At 44.6% G+C, this 18,569-nt stretch overlaps 1 protein-coding gene across 7 annotated transcripts; it reads right to left on the bottom strand.

The window, feature by feature from the left end:
* Positions 1–1,367: 1,367 nt before the first annotated feature.
* LPAR3 (lysophosphatidic acid receptor 3) lies at positions 1,368–18,068 on the bottom strand. Of its 7 annotated transcripts, none has more exons than XM_032192665.1 (3): positions 17,953–18,068; positions 8,115–8,872; positions 1,368–3,594 (listed from the first exon to the last, which is right to left on the bottom strand). In XM_032192665.1, the coding sequence occupies exons 2-3, from the start codon at positions 8,848–8,850 to the stop codon at positions 3,245–3,247; spliced, it is 1,086 nt and encodes a 361-aa protein (XP_032048556.1). In that variant the 5' UTR covers positions 8,851–8,872; positions 17,953–18,068; the 3' UTR covers positions 1,368–3,244. The 7 variants fall into 7 exon arrangements, with proteins under 7 accessions (XP_032048556.1, XP_032048561.1, XP_032048563.1 ...); XM_032192670.1 differs by lacking the exon at positions 17,953–18,068 and adding an exon at positions 17,636–17,659; XM_032192672.1 differs by lacking the exon at positions 17,953–18,068 and adding an exon at positions 17,595–17,615.
* Between the last annotated feature and the right edge of the window lie 501 nt (positions 18,069–18,569).

An 18,569-nucleotide genomic window follows, 5' to 3' on the forward strand; every position in this document is an offset into this window, starting at 1 on the left:
CTTCATGGGAGAGCTAACCATGGAGGACTCTCCCAGCCTCTCTTCAGCCTGAGAAAAGCCACGGAATGTTTCTTCCTACACCTATTAACCAACTGGAAGAGCAACTTTGGTCTGGGAGACAAGCAGCTGGGAAAGGTACAGGAGGAGACATCACAAAGATTCTCAATAATTTCTGTGAACACATTGAATTAAAAATACCTGCTCACTACTTAAAACAATACAGCAGCTCTCAAGGGTCTCCCAGAGACAGAAAGGCCTCCAGCATCACCAGGAACACACAAAGTCTTGTAGCTACGCAATGTTGTGCCAACTCTACACTTGCCTTCCTCGCTCTCCTAGGAATTATCCTCCTAGAGTTCCTGTGCGTGTTCAGTCTAAAGCCCTCCCCAAAAACATGTTTCATCTCATACATCAGTACACTGCCATATGTAAGTAGGAGCAGACACATGCAAAGTCAGAGGATACTCATACCTTTTTTAGGGTTATTACTGAAAAGGGAAACAGGGAAACCCCATAGAACATGCCTTTTCCATCTTCTTTTAATATAACTCAAGTACAAATAATGTTTTCCTTGAGACAAACTCTTATGATAAATATTTACAGAGTTAAAAAGAAATTCCCTTATATGAGTAGCTGGATGTTTAGACAGTTTGATAGCTCTCCAAGGGAAGCATCATGCCAGAACAGAGGCCATGGCACAGTGCAAGAAGTGCTATTCACAGAACACCAGTTTACAGAGCTTCCCCCCCCCCCCCCCCCCCCCCCCCCCCCCCCACACACACAGGGAGAAGCATGGGGGCATATTTTGGTTGTTTGGTTTTGTTTTTAAATGAGACGACACGAAGACTAGAAGTGCAGACCTCAAATCCTTTCACTTACAGAACAGTTGTTAATACCTCTCAGGACTTCACCCAGAATGCGAATCTACTGTCGAAGGAATACTACAAGCAATGCTGTCCTTTACCTTTTTACGGGATTCACCTTTTCCTGCTTATCTGGAGAAACTGTCCACACATTACTGTTTTGCAGTTCAAATCCCAAGGACTGCAGGAGAAATCTAGTGCTTTCTCCACTGCTGCAGGTGTCCCAGGCCTTCATGGAAGTTGTCTTCAAGACCCTGACCAACCAAGTATTACACCGGCTAGTGTTGCCAATAAACATCGCAATTTTATTAAAACAAAAATCCCTCTGTGATAACATAAAACAAGGCTTTCCCATCTTTATTTTTACTTGCAGCTCAATCAGTCTCAGCTCTGGTGGCTCCATGGAAACAAGTATGAGCAGCAGCAGCCATTTACTGCTGGCTGTGGTGCCAGGTAACGTTCAGTCACCACCCAAACAGGAAACAAAACAAGTATTTTATTTTGAAGTAGCATTTTATTTTCCGTTGGCTTTGTATACTGAGTTTTGGCCTGGTTAACACAAACTGTGCACTGCAGGTAGCTCTAGGGACACAAACATTTGCATGATATGCCTTTGCAATGTCACTGGCTTTACAAAGCACAACTTTACGTAATTTTCAAGACACCAGACTAATGAAGTAGTAATTGCACAAGAACATTGCATTATAATGGCCAAAACCAAAACCAACAACAATACCACATGTGTAAACCTTTCCAGCATTACTCATAAATACAGCATTTACTGTGAAATGTTAGGCCATACCCATGCTACCTAACTTGTGTTACAGGGGAACTCTCTGGGCTTACTGTGCTCGTAAACCAAGGCCAGCTCCCAAATCCCCCAGTGACTTCTATAAAACTGCAACTTGGCCTTTAAGCCATGCACTGGTTCTGCTTCAACCAGCACGATCCAGATGATCTGCAAGCAAATTGTGCCAAAAGAATTTGCCCAAACCAAACCACAGATTATCTTCTGGCCTTGTACAATATGCTCTTGATGTTCTCCAACAATTCCACATGGTCTCTGCATGTGATTGCCTGATTTAGTACCAGGGATCAAGTTTTCTGTAGGACAACACAGGTAACTCCTGTTGAATTTAGGAAGGGGGAGCAGGGAGCTCACTGCTGTTGAAATCAGACATCAAGAGATAGGTTCTTAGACCACTGAGAAATCCACATTCAAATTTTTAAATTAAAAGTTTATGATTTAAAAACATTACCCTGGAGCTTTAAATTGCTGGATCCTCCATTAGAGCATAGTCCATAAGTCTAAACTTCATTTTTTGGATGGCTGCGACCGCACGCACACTGCACATGATCAGTCACAATGCTGAAAGTCCTTCATCACTTGCTGTTTCATAGCCTCTTCAAGCATCTTCCCTTAAGACTTGCTTGCAAATCAGAGGTTAAATGTGGTCCAGACGAGGTCAGATGATCAATTCATATTGTATTCTTGTAGGAGTTTAAGTTGTTTTCAGGCTTTTTTCTTTAATTAATTTATATTTTAAATTAATTAATTGAGCCTGTATATATCATATGTACATTTAAATACCCCTTATAAGTTTGCTATCTTACAACATGGTTTCAGGCATCATTTTGCTCAGCGGCACAGCAGTCACAAAGAAGGATGAGCCACCCATTTGATATTATCTGGGAAAGTAAGAAACAGGCTTAATAAGCACTGCCTTGCTCTTAGTCCACCCTCCACAGCTGCCTACGTGACAGCAGCAAAGTGTGCAACGTGTCTCCTTGCAGCGCTCATCGGCCTGTAATAATGGCTTTTGTACACTTTGTAATGTCAGATCCTGACGATTTATGGCTGAATTTTATACACACACATTGGTATTTGGTCTTCCCATCACAGCTGAGTTTCTGGCACAGCTTTAATAAACCATAAAACTACTTATCCTGAAAGCAAGAGAAGGAGAAGGACAAGAGAAGTATGAACTTGTAAACAGGGAAAGCGAAGAGGCCACAATCCCATCTAACCAAGCCTACAATCCTCCTCAAGAAACTGTTCAAAGCACAAATGCCATTCACTGGAGGACCTCACTATGCTGTTTACGTTTTGTTTCCACACACAGAAAGTCTCTCAGATATACTTGTTCCATTCACAAAAAAGATAATTTCAGGCACTTAAAAGAAAAAGAAGCACAGAAAGTTTTCTTCATTACAAAGTGTTTTTCCATTAGGCAATTACTTATAAGAACTTTTGTTAACACTGGAGTTGAGGCTCTGGAATGAAGTGGATATATTGTTTACCAGTTTTGCTAGTCAATCTTCTCTTACAAAACTTCTCCCTTCCCCCTCCTTTTCTTAGCCAGCTCAGGCCCTTGAATTACTCAGGAGTTTCCTTTATCATTAAGATCTCCTTTCCCACAAATCGTCCCTTGAATAATACCATCTTCAATGTACTGCCCTGTGGTGTCCGTGCTCCTGCCAAGCACAGTGGAGGGAATCCGTGACGAGCGTCTCTCTTGGCTCTTATCATCAGACGAGCAGCAAAGCATCTTTTTCATGGTGCTCCACATCTCATCATCTTTGTACGAATAAATTACAGGATTCATGACGGAGTTCATCAGGGCCAGAAGAAGAAACCACCTTTTCACATTCTGAACCCCACAGTAGGTGCAGTTTAGACCATCAAGCAGTAAGACGACCAGTCCAGGAGTCCAGCAGACAACAAAGGCACCTGGAAACAAAGGAGACAGAGAAAAGGAGAAAAAAAAAATTAAAAAAACAGACTTCTGGCTTTGTTGATTTTTAAACATCTTACTAGTTTGTTCATCAAAAAATTACTCAAAAATTAAGAAAGCCAGAGAGGACAAAATACTAGTGACAGTAGCAAAATGGTGTTTGCTACAGCTTCTCTGCCAGGCCCAGAGCACAAAGCCCTCAGAAGCAGGCAGGGAATGAGAATCCAGCTGCTGTCAGCATCACCTCAAACACAAGTCGGGAAAAGTCCTCACAACAATTTGTCCACTCTGGTAAATAAACAGGATCTCTGGAGCACACAGCTAGCACTTTGAACAGAGAAGATGTCCTCTTTTCATGTATCTCATATGCTGGAGGGGAGGATGTCCACCCTTGTGGCATCACTGTGTGGCCATCACTGCCACCGCTTGTAAAGGAGAACAGAGAAAGAAAAAGATGAGGCAGTGAAGATAAAACAAGGCTGTGGCAGCCAGGGCAAAGAAATGCAGCAAAGTGCATAATAAAAAGAAAAAACAAAAAGATGAGGAAGTAGGAAAGTAGTGGTTTGGGGAATAAGACAAAGGACTAGCCCTAGAGCCACAGGGCTCTCATCTCCTTGAGTGTGAGCGAGGCTGGTGGGAGGACAACACTGGGGTGTTCGATCACAGCCCCGGGTTTGGGAGGTTCCCGGCCCCAGCTGCCCCCCGTGGCACCACCAGCCTCTCAGTCCTCGCCTGGGAGCCCATGGAGAATGCAGCCCAGCGCACGATAATGCTAACTTAGCACAAGCCACAATTGCTGCCTGACGTACTGAAATAGAAAATTACAACTCTGTGCAGCAGTCACATTTCAAACAACGTACTGAGCAAATTCCAATCATTTACAGGAGCATAGCACCCCTTTTTGGGGCTTGAAAAATAATCAAACACATAAGGATGGCAGCAGCTACATGCTATAAAGCTCTCCTGGGAGTCTTGGTATCTGTTCAACAGTTTTGGTTGTGCTCCTTTTCTTGAGGCCGCTGATTTTCCCATGTCCAAGCCATGCCCAGCCCGGCGGGAGAGCTTGGTTAGCAGCAGGACACCAGCTGGGCAGCACCACGGGCATCCCCTTGGCTGTGTGTGCCTGGCCCGGGTTCAGGGGCACACACACTTACCCCTGCTAAGAAGCTCAGGGGTCATGGTGCCCACCTACCCCAGGCCCTAACAGGATACAAAACAAATCAATGTGACACTGGCTGCTGCGAAACATATCTGGTACAACACCCCACAGACCTTGTTGCAAAATGATGCCTCTTTTACAAAGAGCTTCGTAAGGAGTCCAGAATAAATCCAACTGATGCATTTACTGCATTCCAGGAAGAATTACACAGAATGGAAAGGTGAGAGACCACCTCCTTCAGGAAATGCATTTTTTACATTTTCTTTTGTAGCAAGATGTCTGTGATGCTAAGTACCAATTTCATGGTGTTAGTTTTGAGTTAATGGTCAACATCAGTGACATTCCTCCAATACCCACTGGCACCAGGAGTGGCAAGCTGCGACCACAGCACACGCTCTCCCTGGCCAGCCTCCGCGCTATGCTGCACGCTGATTTGGCTCCACCACGCTGAGTAAGCAGTTGTGACACCAGCTCCCTCCTACAGGCTGCAGGAGAAAACATCCTACTGATTTATGGCCCTGGAGTTCAAGGGCAAATCCCACCCACTGTAACAAGCGCTGGAACCAGACCACCCAGACATGGCTGTGTCTACATGAGTGCCTCAGCAAGAATTTGGAAAGGATGCTTTTGCCGGCCACCAAAGGTCACTGACAAAGTTGTCAACATACCACCTCCATGCAGAAATTAAACTGGTAACAAACCCTCCTCAGAATACGCACAGAAAGCATTCTGATCACCTGCCTTTTTTAATATTATTAGTTTTTAATTCTACCAAAGCATGCAAGGTCCAACCCGGCTTTCATGGAGGTCAGCAGGACAGGAAAGGGACCCCACAACCACATTTAACAAAAACCACAAAGAAATCTTTCCTGCAAACAAAACCCTGACCTCACAAGCAGGATTAGTCCACGAACTCTCAGGAGACATTGTGGGAGCCCTATCAAGGTTGCAAAGGCAAAAGTATGGTGGGATAACATCTGCAGGCCTCTCTGGCACCCAGAGGACTGCACACAGAACCCTTTAGTTTCCCCTGCTGGGAGGCTGCACCCACTCCACAGGCAACAATGAGGAGGGGGCAGTGCTGCAGTTCACAGGGCTGTTCAACTCCATCCAAAACACATTTCGCTGTCACCAAGCAATTCACACCCTACTCACAGTGTGGCACTGATGAAAGCAAGCCATGGCTCAGACTTGCGGTCTTTCTAGGATTTTGCTATTTTTACCACAGAACTTTGAGAGGGACCCATGGTTAAACATAAATATAAACCTTTGTCTCAGCCCTTCGGCAATCTTCTTTGCAGACTTTTTATTATCCTGTAGGAGCTCCTCTCTCTGATAAAGTGCCATGCTTTAAAAATAATTTCATTTCTGGGACTCTACAATTCAGTGAGTGACATGAAGTACAGCCTGGCTGCAACATGAATCAGAAGAACAGCACTGAGACTTCACACCAGATTATGGGACATCAGGAATCAGAGAGCCTCAAGGTCAATTTGAGGATTTACCACTAGTTTCAAACATGGATTTTCTTGTAGATTACATCATCTCTACTTAAAAATTAATGGCTTCCTGCGTACCTGGACATACTACTGATGCTTTGGTGGCACCATGCCTTAAAAATCCACATCAAAGCTGTCTCTCAGTATGCCAACACTATGAACCTACCATGACATCAATACAGCAAGTTAACAAGCACTCTCGTTCTCATCGTGCTTCCTCCAGCAACAGCGCTTCCTGTAATAGCTTTTAGTTGAGACCATACTGGCCATTTACTGCAAAGCATCTCTTCAGATGGTTAAGAATAAGCCACTGAAAGTAACTGCCTTGAGCTGAAAACCCCATGCCCACTTGCTGCATATAGCTATAGGCTGTTGCATAAGTGGATGTAAGAGCAGTTTGTAAGCACCAGTGTGGTCACTTGGGGGTTCCTTTGGTAATCAAGAAGGCCATAAAACATGACAATCCAGTTTCTAATGCTTTTTGCATATTGCACTTGAATGACTAGGCCAGGAATACACATTTCAAGCTGTTCTATGAAATAAATTTTCATTCCTATAAATAAATATTTACAAAAAGCCTCACAGAGTCAATATCTGTAAAATTGATGAGAAGAAACAAGCCAAGAGACAATTCATCTGACATGGGAGTTTGGGGTACATCTTGTACCCATTGACATATGCACTCATTCGACTTCTATGAAAGCAGACCGTTCTGATTTTATTTCTGACTGGCAAAAGAAAAATACAAAATTATAACCTCCAAAGCAGCACCCAGACTAAGTTAAATTTGCCTGATCCAGGAAGTATTATCATCAAATGCTTTGCCTGAATTATAGTTTAATCTGGTGGCTAAAAACCCAATCTTTAGATCAGCCCAAAGGCCCCTGTCCCCACCAAAAGAAAGAAATGATTTGAAAGGAAGAACATGAAACTTGAAGTTGGGTTTATTTCTTTTCTCAATGCCTAAGGAGGAACAGGAACAGATTCATGCTGCCTCAAGAAACAAGTGTAAGTAACTACATCTGGAGAAGGGCTTTGTTCTGGTCCTTGGACTTTATCCTACAGGTGCTCACTACTCCACTAGGAGATGTTCACTGCCCATACCGCCTGAAAATTCACCAGCTAGTGCTTTCTTCCAGCGATCAACCATCCACTCTGTGCGCCTCTATTTAATAAGCAGCTACATCACAACTAACTGAAGTGATCTGAGCTGCTCAGATAACCAAAGTTTCCTTAGGGTGAAATCTAGGTCACATCTCATTTTCTGATCTAAAGATCTAAGGCTGTACCATATCACCATCTGAAAGTACTTTGCAGTATGCAATCTTTACAAAACAGAGGCAAATTCTCCTCCTACAAAGCAAAACGATACAGATCCACAGGAAAACGTTACAGATCCACCAGGCATCCTTCTTTTCCCCAGTGAAGGTAAATGTTCAGTAAATTCAGGAAACAGACAAGAGGAAGAAGTACAGACAAAGCTACTCACATACAGCCACAGGATTCAGGGCCTTGTGCACATATTAAAGAACATTATTTTGAAAGAGTTTTACTAGGTAGCAGTGAACCTTCATAAGTCTTCTACAGCCATTCTGTAACCTCCCAGTCCCCTGCAACAAACGAGGGACAGCTCGCATTTTTAACAAGCTGTGTGAGCATTTACCAGAGACACATCTCTTCCACATGCTGCCAACTGGCCCTCTGCTTTGCATTTCTGTTTCGTACAACATTGATTTCACTGTTTAAGCTAGACAGAAGGTTAAGTGACTTCACCACTTACAAGTTTAGGGAGTTTTATTTTTTAATAAACACTGATTGGCATTGCCAGCCTTGCTCCATATGGTTGGTAGCCTCTTACCTAAGAGAGTCATGACGGTCTTCATAAGCTTCACAGGGGTTCTCCTGCGGCTAATGGATCCACTAGTGTGCGATGATAAAACATTAGTTTTCCGCTGGACATACATGTAGATTCTTATGTAAACCACCACCATAATGAAGAAAACAACGAGGTTTAGGACACTCCAGAACACCAAGTAACTTCTGCTGTAAATAGGTGCCAGGGAAGAGCAGGCAGTAATGTCACAGAGGCAGTTCCAACCCAGGGAAGGAACAGCGCCCATAAAAATAGCAATGGCCCAAATAGATATAATTAAAAAGGTGACTCTCTTCTTTGTGAGATTACTGTGGATCTTCATCCGCATGATTGACATGTGCCGCTCAACAGCTATGACGAGGAGATTCACCAGGGAAGCTGTAAGGCTGGTATCCAGAAGACCCTGGCGCAGAAACCAGCGATTTACAGTTAATGTCTTAGACACTGGGCCAGTGTTGAACATCAAGAAGACATAAGCAATTCCAGCAAAAAAGTCTGCAGCTGCCAAATTGGCCAGCAGATAATAAAATGGAAAATGAAACCTCTTGTTCTTGACCACAGCTGCTATGACCAATGAGTTTGAAATGAAAATGAAGAGGCAGAAAAATGTCCCAAAACACAGAACAACAATAAGCGTTGGCCCTGTCCACTCATCTGCTGTGTCAGTATTTGTCCTGTTATAAAAAAAGTCCATGCGCTTATCATAGTAGCATTCGTTCATCCTGGATTACAACCCCTGCATCCTAGGAAGGGTGAAAGGGGAAAAGAGAAAGAATTAAAGTTAACTATTGGTCCTTGCTCAGATTACCATACTTAACATGTTGGGGTAATTTTTTTTCCCTTGGGGGTGAGGAGGGGGGTGGTGGAGGGGGGCATGAATTTGGAAACTTTTTGGAAGTAAAAATTCACATTGTACAATTTATTAGTGCAGAAGGAGATATTCTGTCCTCCAAAGGACTGCAATTAATGATGCTTCCATGAATGAGGATTTTTTGCAAGTCTTACCCGCTTACAAACAGCCAGCAGTCCATTTGCACGAGCAGTCATATTGTGCAGGCAACAATGTGGAAGTTATGAGGTTAAAAGTGGAGGTCACAAAGAAAGCCTGAGCTACAGCCAGGCCTTTCTTACTGTGAAATCCCATGTTTGAGCCACAGCCCCATCATTATTTCCATTTCTCAGTGCATCCAGTCAGGACAGCGGAGCATAAATCATAACTCTTCCATTTTACTGACTAAGCAATGAAAAGCTTATTACTGGGGAAAAAAAAAAGCTTTTTTAAAAATTATATTTTAATGAATGCAATAACGTATGTATATAAAATGCTAAGGATATATATATTCTGAACACATGCCTATTATTTACTGCTACAGGATTCAAATAAATGTGCTGAAGAGTGAAAAAAACACTGTGCATATTTGTCTTCGCTGAAGCCACAGATTGTTTTATTGGGCTTTCAACCCAGAGCGCTATGAGCAGCACACACACACCAATTATCTTCAAAACCAAAACGCAGCTCCATACCCAACCACAGGATAAAGAATGGCCCAGGAAGAGCAGCAGCACAGGGTTGTTTTCTGACATCTGCTCAGCACTGCTGTGGACATGGGGCTATTAGACATGACAGAGGGGCAGCTCTGGTGACCAGAAGACAGCACACTGCAGCTTCTCCACAAGGAGAACGTCAGCAATCTCTGACAGCAGCTGCTCAGGGAGAGCAGGCCCTGTGCAGGGTCTCACAGCCCAGTAGCAGGCGTGTGTTTGATCACCACGACCCCTCACATTCACTGCCAGGACCTAAGTGTTTTAACCATGACTTTGCAAACAAATACTGTATAATTTTTGCCAAACCCAGGATCCCAACCATGGCGCAAGGCCCTAGGCATGGCAGACACCACACAGAGCATCAAATCCATGCCTGCCTGAGGACAGGAGGTGGCTGGGGATGCAGTACTGTTGGAGGAACAAGGCTGCCAGCTTTGGCAACTTTCTCACAGTCTCAGGGCGCTGTGAGTGCCAGAGCAGCAGGCTGAGCGGGGCTGAAAGGATGGAAAGAACAGATGCAATGGGCACAGGCAGAAAATGGGCACATGCAAGAAAAGCCATACGCTTCTCACCTCTACAGCTAAGACTGATCGCAGATAAAGATCAGGTACACTTAGGTAACCACAGGCTAATAATGGACTAGCAGTGGTATCTCATCTCTCTGGAGAGTGAGAAGCAAATTAAGCAACCCCCAGCAGGCTGGCTAAAAATCCACATTTATGTTAAAGATTCTTTCTGAGCTTCAAGATAAAAGGTTTGTCTTCTGTGATTTACGTTATGCTACCGTTGTTATTTCCCTCACACAGTATTCATATCATCTAACTTCAGATCAACTCATACTATTCTGTGATTAGTATTTGCAGCTAAGTGAAAATTTGTTGCATACTTCATTTTTCTGAACTGGCTTTTTAGCCTTTCCTGGTTTCCACCCTACATCTAGTAATCAGCATGAAGGGGCAGGCTACTTGATGTTGATGTCTTTTTTTTTTTTTTTTTTTTTTTACCCTCAAGAACCTAGGCAACTGCTTCTTTTATACAAGAATCTCTTATTTAAAGCATCAAATTCAAGTATATAGCCAGAAGTAAGAACAGCTGTTTAAGGATAAGAAGTGGAAGGAAACAAGTAAATCATCCCTTGTACTGAAGTATTACAGAACATCCCTTTGTCTAAAAATAAAGAAGCCTCAGGAACTCAGAACCACCATCAGGAGTCAACTAGAGATTGGTACCTACCTCTCCCAGCTCAAAGCAGCACAGTAAAGTTGGGCAATCAGTAAATTCCCCATTTTCACTTAAAGTATTCAGAAGAACACGATGCAATTAAATCTGTAAGCAACCAGAAGTCCCTAAGCAGCTGTGGAAGACAGCTACTCAAGCTGGGAACCCTGCCCAGCCCAGACAGCTCTGGTCTTACCCACCGAGGCAGTAAAGGACTTGCTGAGCTTGGCAGGAAGCTTTTAAAGAACAACCCAAGTGCCTGCATATAGAAGTAGCATTTTGGGCAAGAGTAGCAGGAGAAAAAGAAAAAAAATCTGTGAAAATTACAGGGAAGGTTTTCTGAACATGTATCTTACTGTGTAATCATCTCAAGAGATGAATCTCTTGCTTGCAGTGACAAGAGAGCAAAGACATCTGCAGACACATTATTACACTTTATTTGGGCAACAAGCTTAAAGAAATCAATATTATCAACTGTGAACTTATTCTGAATACTTCAGTTTACTGAAATGCCATACTCATTTGAAATAGTACCCCCAAAAAGAATAAAAATCACCTATCAGTAATTCTCCTCCAAAATAATCACAGTACACTGTCACTCAGCAGAGCTCAAACGGCAAATGACTTTGAAAGTGATGTCTTGTGATGCTGAGATAAGGCAGGAAGGGAGTAGGAAAGCATTTGGCTAAGGTCTGAAGGTCACAGGGTCGACTCTGGAGATGTCCGGACAGAGGCTGCATCCAAGCAGTAGCTGAACTGGAGCTAGCTTGCATCCCAGTACTGCAGAGCACAGGACTGTCTGTACCGGCCTACATAAAGCGAGCACTACTCCTCACTCCAGGGCTCATCCAGAGCATGACTATCTCACACCTTCATTTTACGTCTGTATCCTTACAGCAGAACTGGCACAGCCTCAGGGCAGCTGTATCCTCAATAGCCCTGCACCAATCCACACCAGGCACAACGAGTGTGCAAGAGGAGATCCCGTATTTCCCAGCGTGGCATAGATCAACACATTGCAAGACTTTACTCTCCAGGTCTTCACTTCCACAGTCAAATTGAAGACCTTTTTCCTTACAGCAGGTTTAAAATTGAGAAGAAAAACAAAGCTCAGATTTGTTTATTAAGTTTTTTAAACAAATATTTGAAAAAATCAGGCATAATATAGTTTGCCAAAGTTATAAAATTAATAGAAACTGAAGTAGTAGAAAAACAGCTAGACCTTTTATTTTTGAAGTGGCTCTCACCAGCTTGATACTTCTTGCTTTTATGGGAGAGGACAAACTACCTCCACTCACCACCTCTGTGCCACTCGTGGCTTTATAGAGCTCCATATAGATCTCCAAAAACTCAGTGACAGTAACCATCTATCCTATATTCCACAGGTGGGTTACACTCTTTGCTTGTTCCAAGTCAGTCGCAAGTGAAGACATCAAAACTTCGCCAATGCCAGTGCCTTTTTGCCCTTGTCATAAAGGTTCTTTTCCTTCTGTCAGTCTATTTAATTAGTTCAGTTCAGCTAATTGTGACTACAAATACCAGGAGCTGACGAACTATTTCTTCCTATTCTTACTCAGAGTGCTAGAGGTAGTGAGGGAGAGAAGTCGTCTGCTTCAAAAAATCTCAAAGGATTTGGTTCAGTTAAACAGCTTGCAAATGAAAAAGCATACATGCTTCTCATTCCAATGCACCTTCAGCTCTCTTGTCTTCAAGACAGCTTGCATATTTGAATTGATTTTACTTTTTTTTTTTTTTTTTTTTTTTTTTTTTTTTTAAATGTGAACACAACTTTTATCATATGAAAAAATGGTTTGGGTGGGAAGGGACCCTTAAGGACTGCTTAGTTCCAACCCCCCTGCCAGAGACAGGGACACCCTGAGCCAGAAAATATCCTTCACTGTTCCCAAGAATTTGCCTGAGTCTCTACTACTATAGCATGCTAGCTACTTAAACAAAGGGTTACTAAAATAAACTATCACGTGGAAGCTTCAGACAAAAGCTTCAGCTGGTTGCCAATCAACACACTGTAAGAGTCATTATCCAATTAGAAAAGGGTTTGCATCAAGAAAGTTACAAAAATCATGCATATTTACAGAAAAATTAGTACCGTTATTTAAATCAATGATTTTGCCGATTCAAACTGTGATTAAAATCACCTTTTAAATCACTTTGACTCAAAACTAGCTCGGCCTGTAGGTCACTCCCAAGGAGATTCTCATCATTAATGCACCCTGTTCTGAAGGGAAAACTCAGATAGCATTTCAGTGAGAGATTTTAATGAGAGGGTCATTATAACATTTAGCCTGCAAGCCACAGCGTGATTCACAGCACACACCACTGCCTCACTGCCTTTCCTGTCCATTAAAAGCCAAGCTGTTTCAACGTGTTTGCCACAACCTTATTGCAAAGCTGGCATTGGTTTGGGGGATTCAGAGTGGCTGCTGGCCGGATGCTGCAGGATGCACCAGGGTGGGAGCATGTGAGCTGTGGGGAGAGGACAGGAGCTGAACTTCAGCTTCAGGCCAGGACTGGGTGGGCAGCGAGGGCCATGCACCAGGCAGGGCAGCCTGGCCCCAACCCTGGCCCCAGCAGCAGGCAGACCTCTGCCAGGCACCTCGGGCCTGTCACGCAGCACCTCTGCAGGGTGCAGGGGTTGTATGGCCGACTTGTCACAAGCACCTCTGGCAGAACAAGGAGGCAAGCTGCTTGAAATCCCCCACTCTGGGTCCTGCACCTGGTCTGTTACTGCAGAGAAACACTCTACTGTAGATCCAGCTGAGGACACGTTAAAACACAAGTCCCACTGGCAGCAGGTGGCTGTGCAGCAGCACTAGTCCAGGAGGGCCCGGACACTCACAGATGACCCCATTAGCTGTACTCCTGCCTGCCCCATGGGCCCATGAGGGCACCTCCAGCCCCCTCCTCTGTTCTGGACAGCCAGTGTCCCTGCCCTCTTGCTTTCCGAGCCACTGAAGCTCCTTCTCACCTGGATCCACAGAGGCAGCGATGGCAGCAGAAGGGGGCCAGCATTTGGCAGCCAGGCTACGCATACCAGTAGTGCCAGTTTACCAGTCCAGAAAGGGAATCGGTTCCTTGTTCCCCTCCACACCCTGAACACATGCATGGCCATGGAGGAAAACAACACAGCCAAATGATTGCACAGTAACCCAAGAAACCCATTCAGGTTGCCTCAGCTTAAAGAGAAAGAAATACCAATGCTGAAAAGGGTGTGTATCAGAGCCGAAGCCAAAAATGTTAATATGTAACTGTAAGAAGGAATTTGGTGAGGTAAGCTCTTAGGTTCACTTTGAATTGTCTTCAGTAGTTAATTAGTATTATACAAAAGTCAGTTCAGAGAAACAGACAAAAGAAATTTTTCCCTAAATCCTCATTCTTAGTCCTCAGTTTCTGCTGCATAAAGAACAATGTTATTCCTGAGTCCTCAGGCTCTAAATCAAAGACTTTATCTGGTACCATTAGAGGATGCAATGGAAACCAACATTCATTTGGCAGGTTTAACGGAGAAAAATTATCTCAGAAGTAACTGTTTTACATTTGGTTTATTAGGGAAATTCTGTGGGCACTGCTTGTACTTGGAACAGCTGCTACATGGCCCACTTTTCCAGGCACTAAGAATGTACTTTTTAAAAGTTCTTTTTAATTCAGTGTTAAAAGTATAATAATAGTAATAATAATAATAAAAGATTATAAATAAAGGTATAAGGCTTAATGAGTAAGCTCTTGAATCCAGAGAATTTATTATTATAGAAATCCATTTCTGTCTGTGGTTGGCCATATTTATTTTTCTTCATAACATAAGTATCCCCCATTTTAGATAATTGACTGTGAACTCAAATCAAGTATGCACAAGCAGCATTATCTTGTTATCTTGGTCTTCAGCTCTTTTTAGAATAAGAACAGAGTGCCACATCCATTTCCACTCCAAGCCAGCTTCATCCACATAACGTTAACTTGATGGAAATGCTCAGGCTTCCACCAGGGTTCTGGCCACTTCCAGTAACAGTCCATTTTAGTGACAGCATAGGTTGGAATAAAAGAGGCAGGGGCCAGGAGGAGGGAAGTCAAGATGATTCTCTAAGCATGTTATATTTCTGAGAAGCATAAATCATATCTCTTTGAATTACTTCTATATTTGTCAACTCCTACATATTGGTGGTGGAAACATCTAAGGCTTCATTACTCATCAGATAGCCCTGGTACTGTACACAGGATAGGGAGTACAGACAAAGGGTCTTAAAGTATTAAACCTTCCAAAATTTTAGGAGCTCTGAACTAAATATTTAAATTGTAAGGTCAGGAAACAGTACCTGCTTCCACAGACCACAGTGCCTTGTACATAAAGACTGACAAGAGGCTTAAAAATCGTTATGGGGGCACCCTGTGCAAGTCTGTGACAGTGCTGGTCCCCAGCGAGCCGTGGCAGCCTAGTGCGGGCAACTTGGCTGTAAAGCACAGGGTCACCTACACCAAGTCCTGAAAAGGCTCAGGCTCCAGCTCCTGGCATCCCTTTTAATGCACAGCTACCCCACTGCACCAGAGGTCTTTTTAAAGCTCCCATCCACTACAAGAAGTTGTTTGGGGCAGCTACTAAGTAACTCACTAGTTACCACAAGTTTAGACTTCAGACTTTGGTAATTTAAGACTTTCTGAAATTATGGTTTACTAAATCTATATATGGAGTCCAAACTAAAAACTTCACTGCAAAGCTTTCATTTAGAGCCTCCTTTAAGTGTGGTTCTGGAAGGAGCTGGCAGGTCATCCTATAATGCGGAAACAGACACAGTATTTAAAATATTTCAAAGCCATTCAAACAGCCTTTACATTGTGAAACATGCCTGGAAGAAAATACCTGTTCTGCTTATAAACTAAGTTCGTCGTTTCTCCAGAACCTTCCCATCAACTCATTGATCACCAACAGATCTATTTCTGCAGCCCAACACATCACCAGTCTTTCACAAAACTCGTACACTGGAAGTACAGACCCCTTCAGCACATTCACAAGCAAGTGGACTTTCATTTCTAATTTTCAGAACACTGCTCATTAGAAAAAGCCACCTGCCCGCATCTGATTTATTAACAGATTCAGAGATGTGGTTTACAAGCATTCACTTCAGTGGAAGTGGTAAGAAATGGTGGGTTCCAAGAAACACTTTGCTAGGCACATGAAAGTTGACTTAATTGCTTAAAAAAAATAAATAAATAAAAATGTAGAATTAATCCAGGCATGAGAACCTTGAAGAGCAACTACCTGAGAAATCACTTTTATGGAATATATTCTTTATGCTGTCTTACCCTTCAGAGACCTTATTTCATTCCCTGATAGCATAAGGACTGTGCCGGAGGGGGCTTTGAAGTGGTCATAGCAGCAGAGGAGGATACAACCAGTTCAGCTCGTCCAAAACTACAGCCCGGCATTCTGCAGAGAGCCAAATGCATCCTTCAGCTTTTCTGCTGATAAAAGCCACGACCTTTCCCACTGTGCACATTAGCTTCTTCTCTTTTCAGCACACAGATCAACTTCGCGAATTCAAATATTTCCCCACATAACTGGATTTGAGTTGTGCTTTCTGCTAAAGCTTTTAGAAGACTTTAAAAGCACGGAAGAAACCACAAACCGTTGGTAGGCTGGCGAAACGAGCTCCAGCAGCGCACGTTCCCAGCCCGTAACAAAAAGCGCTGGTTTCCAGATCGGCATCGCGGGCGGCAGCACAGACCTACCTGCGCGACACCGAGGTATAAAGGCACTCGTTCTTTTTCCTTGAGGAAAAAGCGATCGGAACACACACCACAAAGTCGCGTCTCCGCGTTTTTCAGAGCTGCACACGGGTTAGGACCCTACCTTACAAACCAGGTGCTAAGGAACCACCCGCACGGCGTGCCTGCTGCCAGCGGCACGGGGCAGAGGCGCAGCCCCGGGGGTGTGCAGCAGCAGCGGGCGGCCCCCGGCCGCTTCACCTCCGGTAACCCGAGGGGACCGGGGCGCCCCCGGCTCCTGCCCGGCGGCACGGGGCGGACGCTCGCAAACAGGAGAGGCTGCGGCATAAGCGCGAGTTTAATAAAGCTGCAGACAGGGCGGTTTTGACCGAATAAATGAAAAATAAAAAGTTCATAAATCACGACGTCGGTCCAGCCTGAGACGGAGCCACCCCGCCGCTGCCCCCCGTGCCCGCAGCCCCGCCGAAACTCACCCACCGGCAGCCTCCGGAGCGCCGCGCCCGCCGCCCCGAGCCGGCCCGCCCGCTGCCCGCCCCGCGCCGCCTTAACCCGTACGGCGCTGCCCGCGCGGCCCGGCACGGCCCGGCCCCCCCTCCTGGAGGGGCCCTGCTGAGGCGCGGACAGCGAGGGTTGGCCGGGGTTGGCTCCCAGGGAGGCGGCTGAGGGACGCGGAGCCCCAAGAGCCCCTTGTGGGGGCGTCGAGACAGCCCCTGGCCGCGGGGAGCTAGAGGAAAGCAGCTCAGAGTAGGCCGGGACAGGTGCACGGCTGCTGCCCCCCGCCTCACATGTGCCCGTATTTAGGCAAACGGGCAAACAGAAACACCCTGTATCTGTACGGCAATACAGAAAGCGTGAGGCTCAGTCAGCTCCCAAGGGCAGGACCTGGCCCACACAGCTTTGCCACAAAGGACGAACCAAGCTCAAGTGCAGAAGGTGAAAGTTACAAAGCTACAAGATGAAATGTACCTGAGGACTGCAAGCTGCTCGGTCTGTCCAGTGCTACCTACCTGGACAGGTTACCGAGGCCAGGCTAGTGTGTGCTGTGCAGAGCTACTCACGTGTCTGCTCCCAGCTGGAGGAGAACTGTCAGAAGAAAATCTCGGCAGAAAGTCTCTGCCCCACTCTGCAGAAAACCCAGTCACAAGTACAACGCAAATCCTAGTGTTCAAGACTGGGTGGAGCCTTACATGTTAACTTCACATGCAGAACTGCATGCAACCTCTGCTGCCACAGCTTTTCCCCCATTTTATCCATGAATAAAGGAGCCCCAAACTAAGAGCCCTGAGTCTTATCCCACACCATCCTCCCTCCCCTGAATGCTCACCTTGAAGACGACTCAAGAAGCTACCTTCTACTCCTTCCTGCCCTTTTCTTTAGTGCAGCCTTCTCACTGCCTTCCTGCCTATTTCTCTCCTGTTGAGCCTTACATGCAATTAGTTTTTTATTCCCAGGGAACAAGACAAGCAAAAGTAACAGCTTGCTTTCAGGACACTTCGCAAAAGCTTATATTCAGGTCTTGCTTCCATTACAGTGCATTGCTTCATTAACAGCTGAGGAGGGACCACCTATCAATCAGCAACTGCATTCAAGCCCGCACTAATGCACAGAAGAAAGGGCCACCATATGCTAGATTTCCTCTTAAGTTCAACCTTGGTGGAACAGAAAGCCAATGAGGAGCTCCAGCAACTGGCTCTTATCTTTCTTCCAAGAGAAAAACTAAAAATGAAAAACCACCAGATGGTGAAGACACAAATTGGTTTCTAAAATACATTAGTGACCTGTTCTAATAAGGCAGGGCTGAAGCAGCGGTCCAGCTAGCAAGCAGCTCATATGATTAAAAAAGACATCAATACAGGACAAGAAAGCTTTGTGATTCCATTATAGAAATTAAATCTGAGCAGCAACGGTAAGAACAATAAGCATTTTCTATATTCCTTCAGT

This window comes from Aythya fuligula, chromosome 8 (genome assembly GCF_009819795.1).
Source record: "Aythya fuligula isolate bAytFul2 chromosome 8, bAytFul2.pri, whole genome shotgun sequence".
In the NCBI taxonomy this organism is placed as follows: domain Eukaryota; kingdom Metazoa; phylum Chordata; class Aves; order Anseriformes; family Anatidae; genus Aythya; species Aythya fuligula.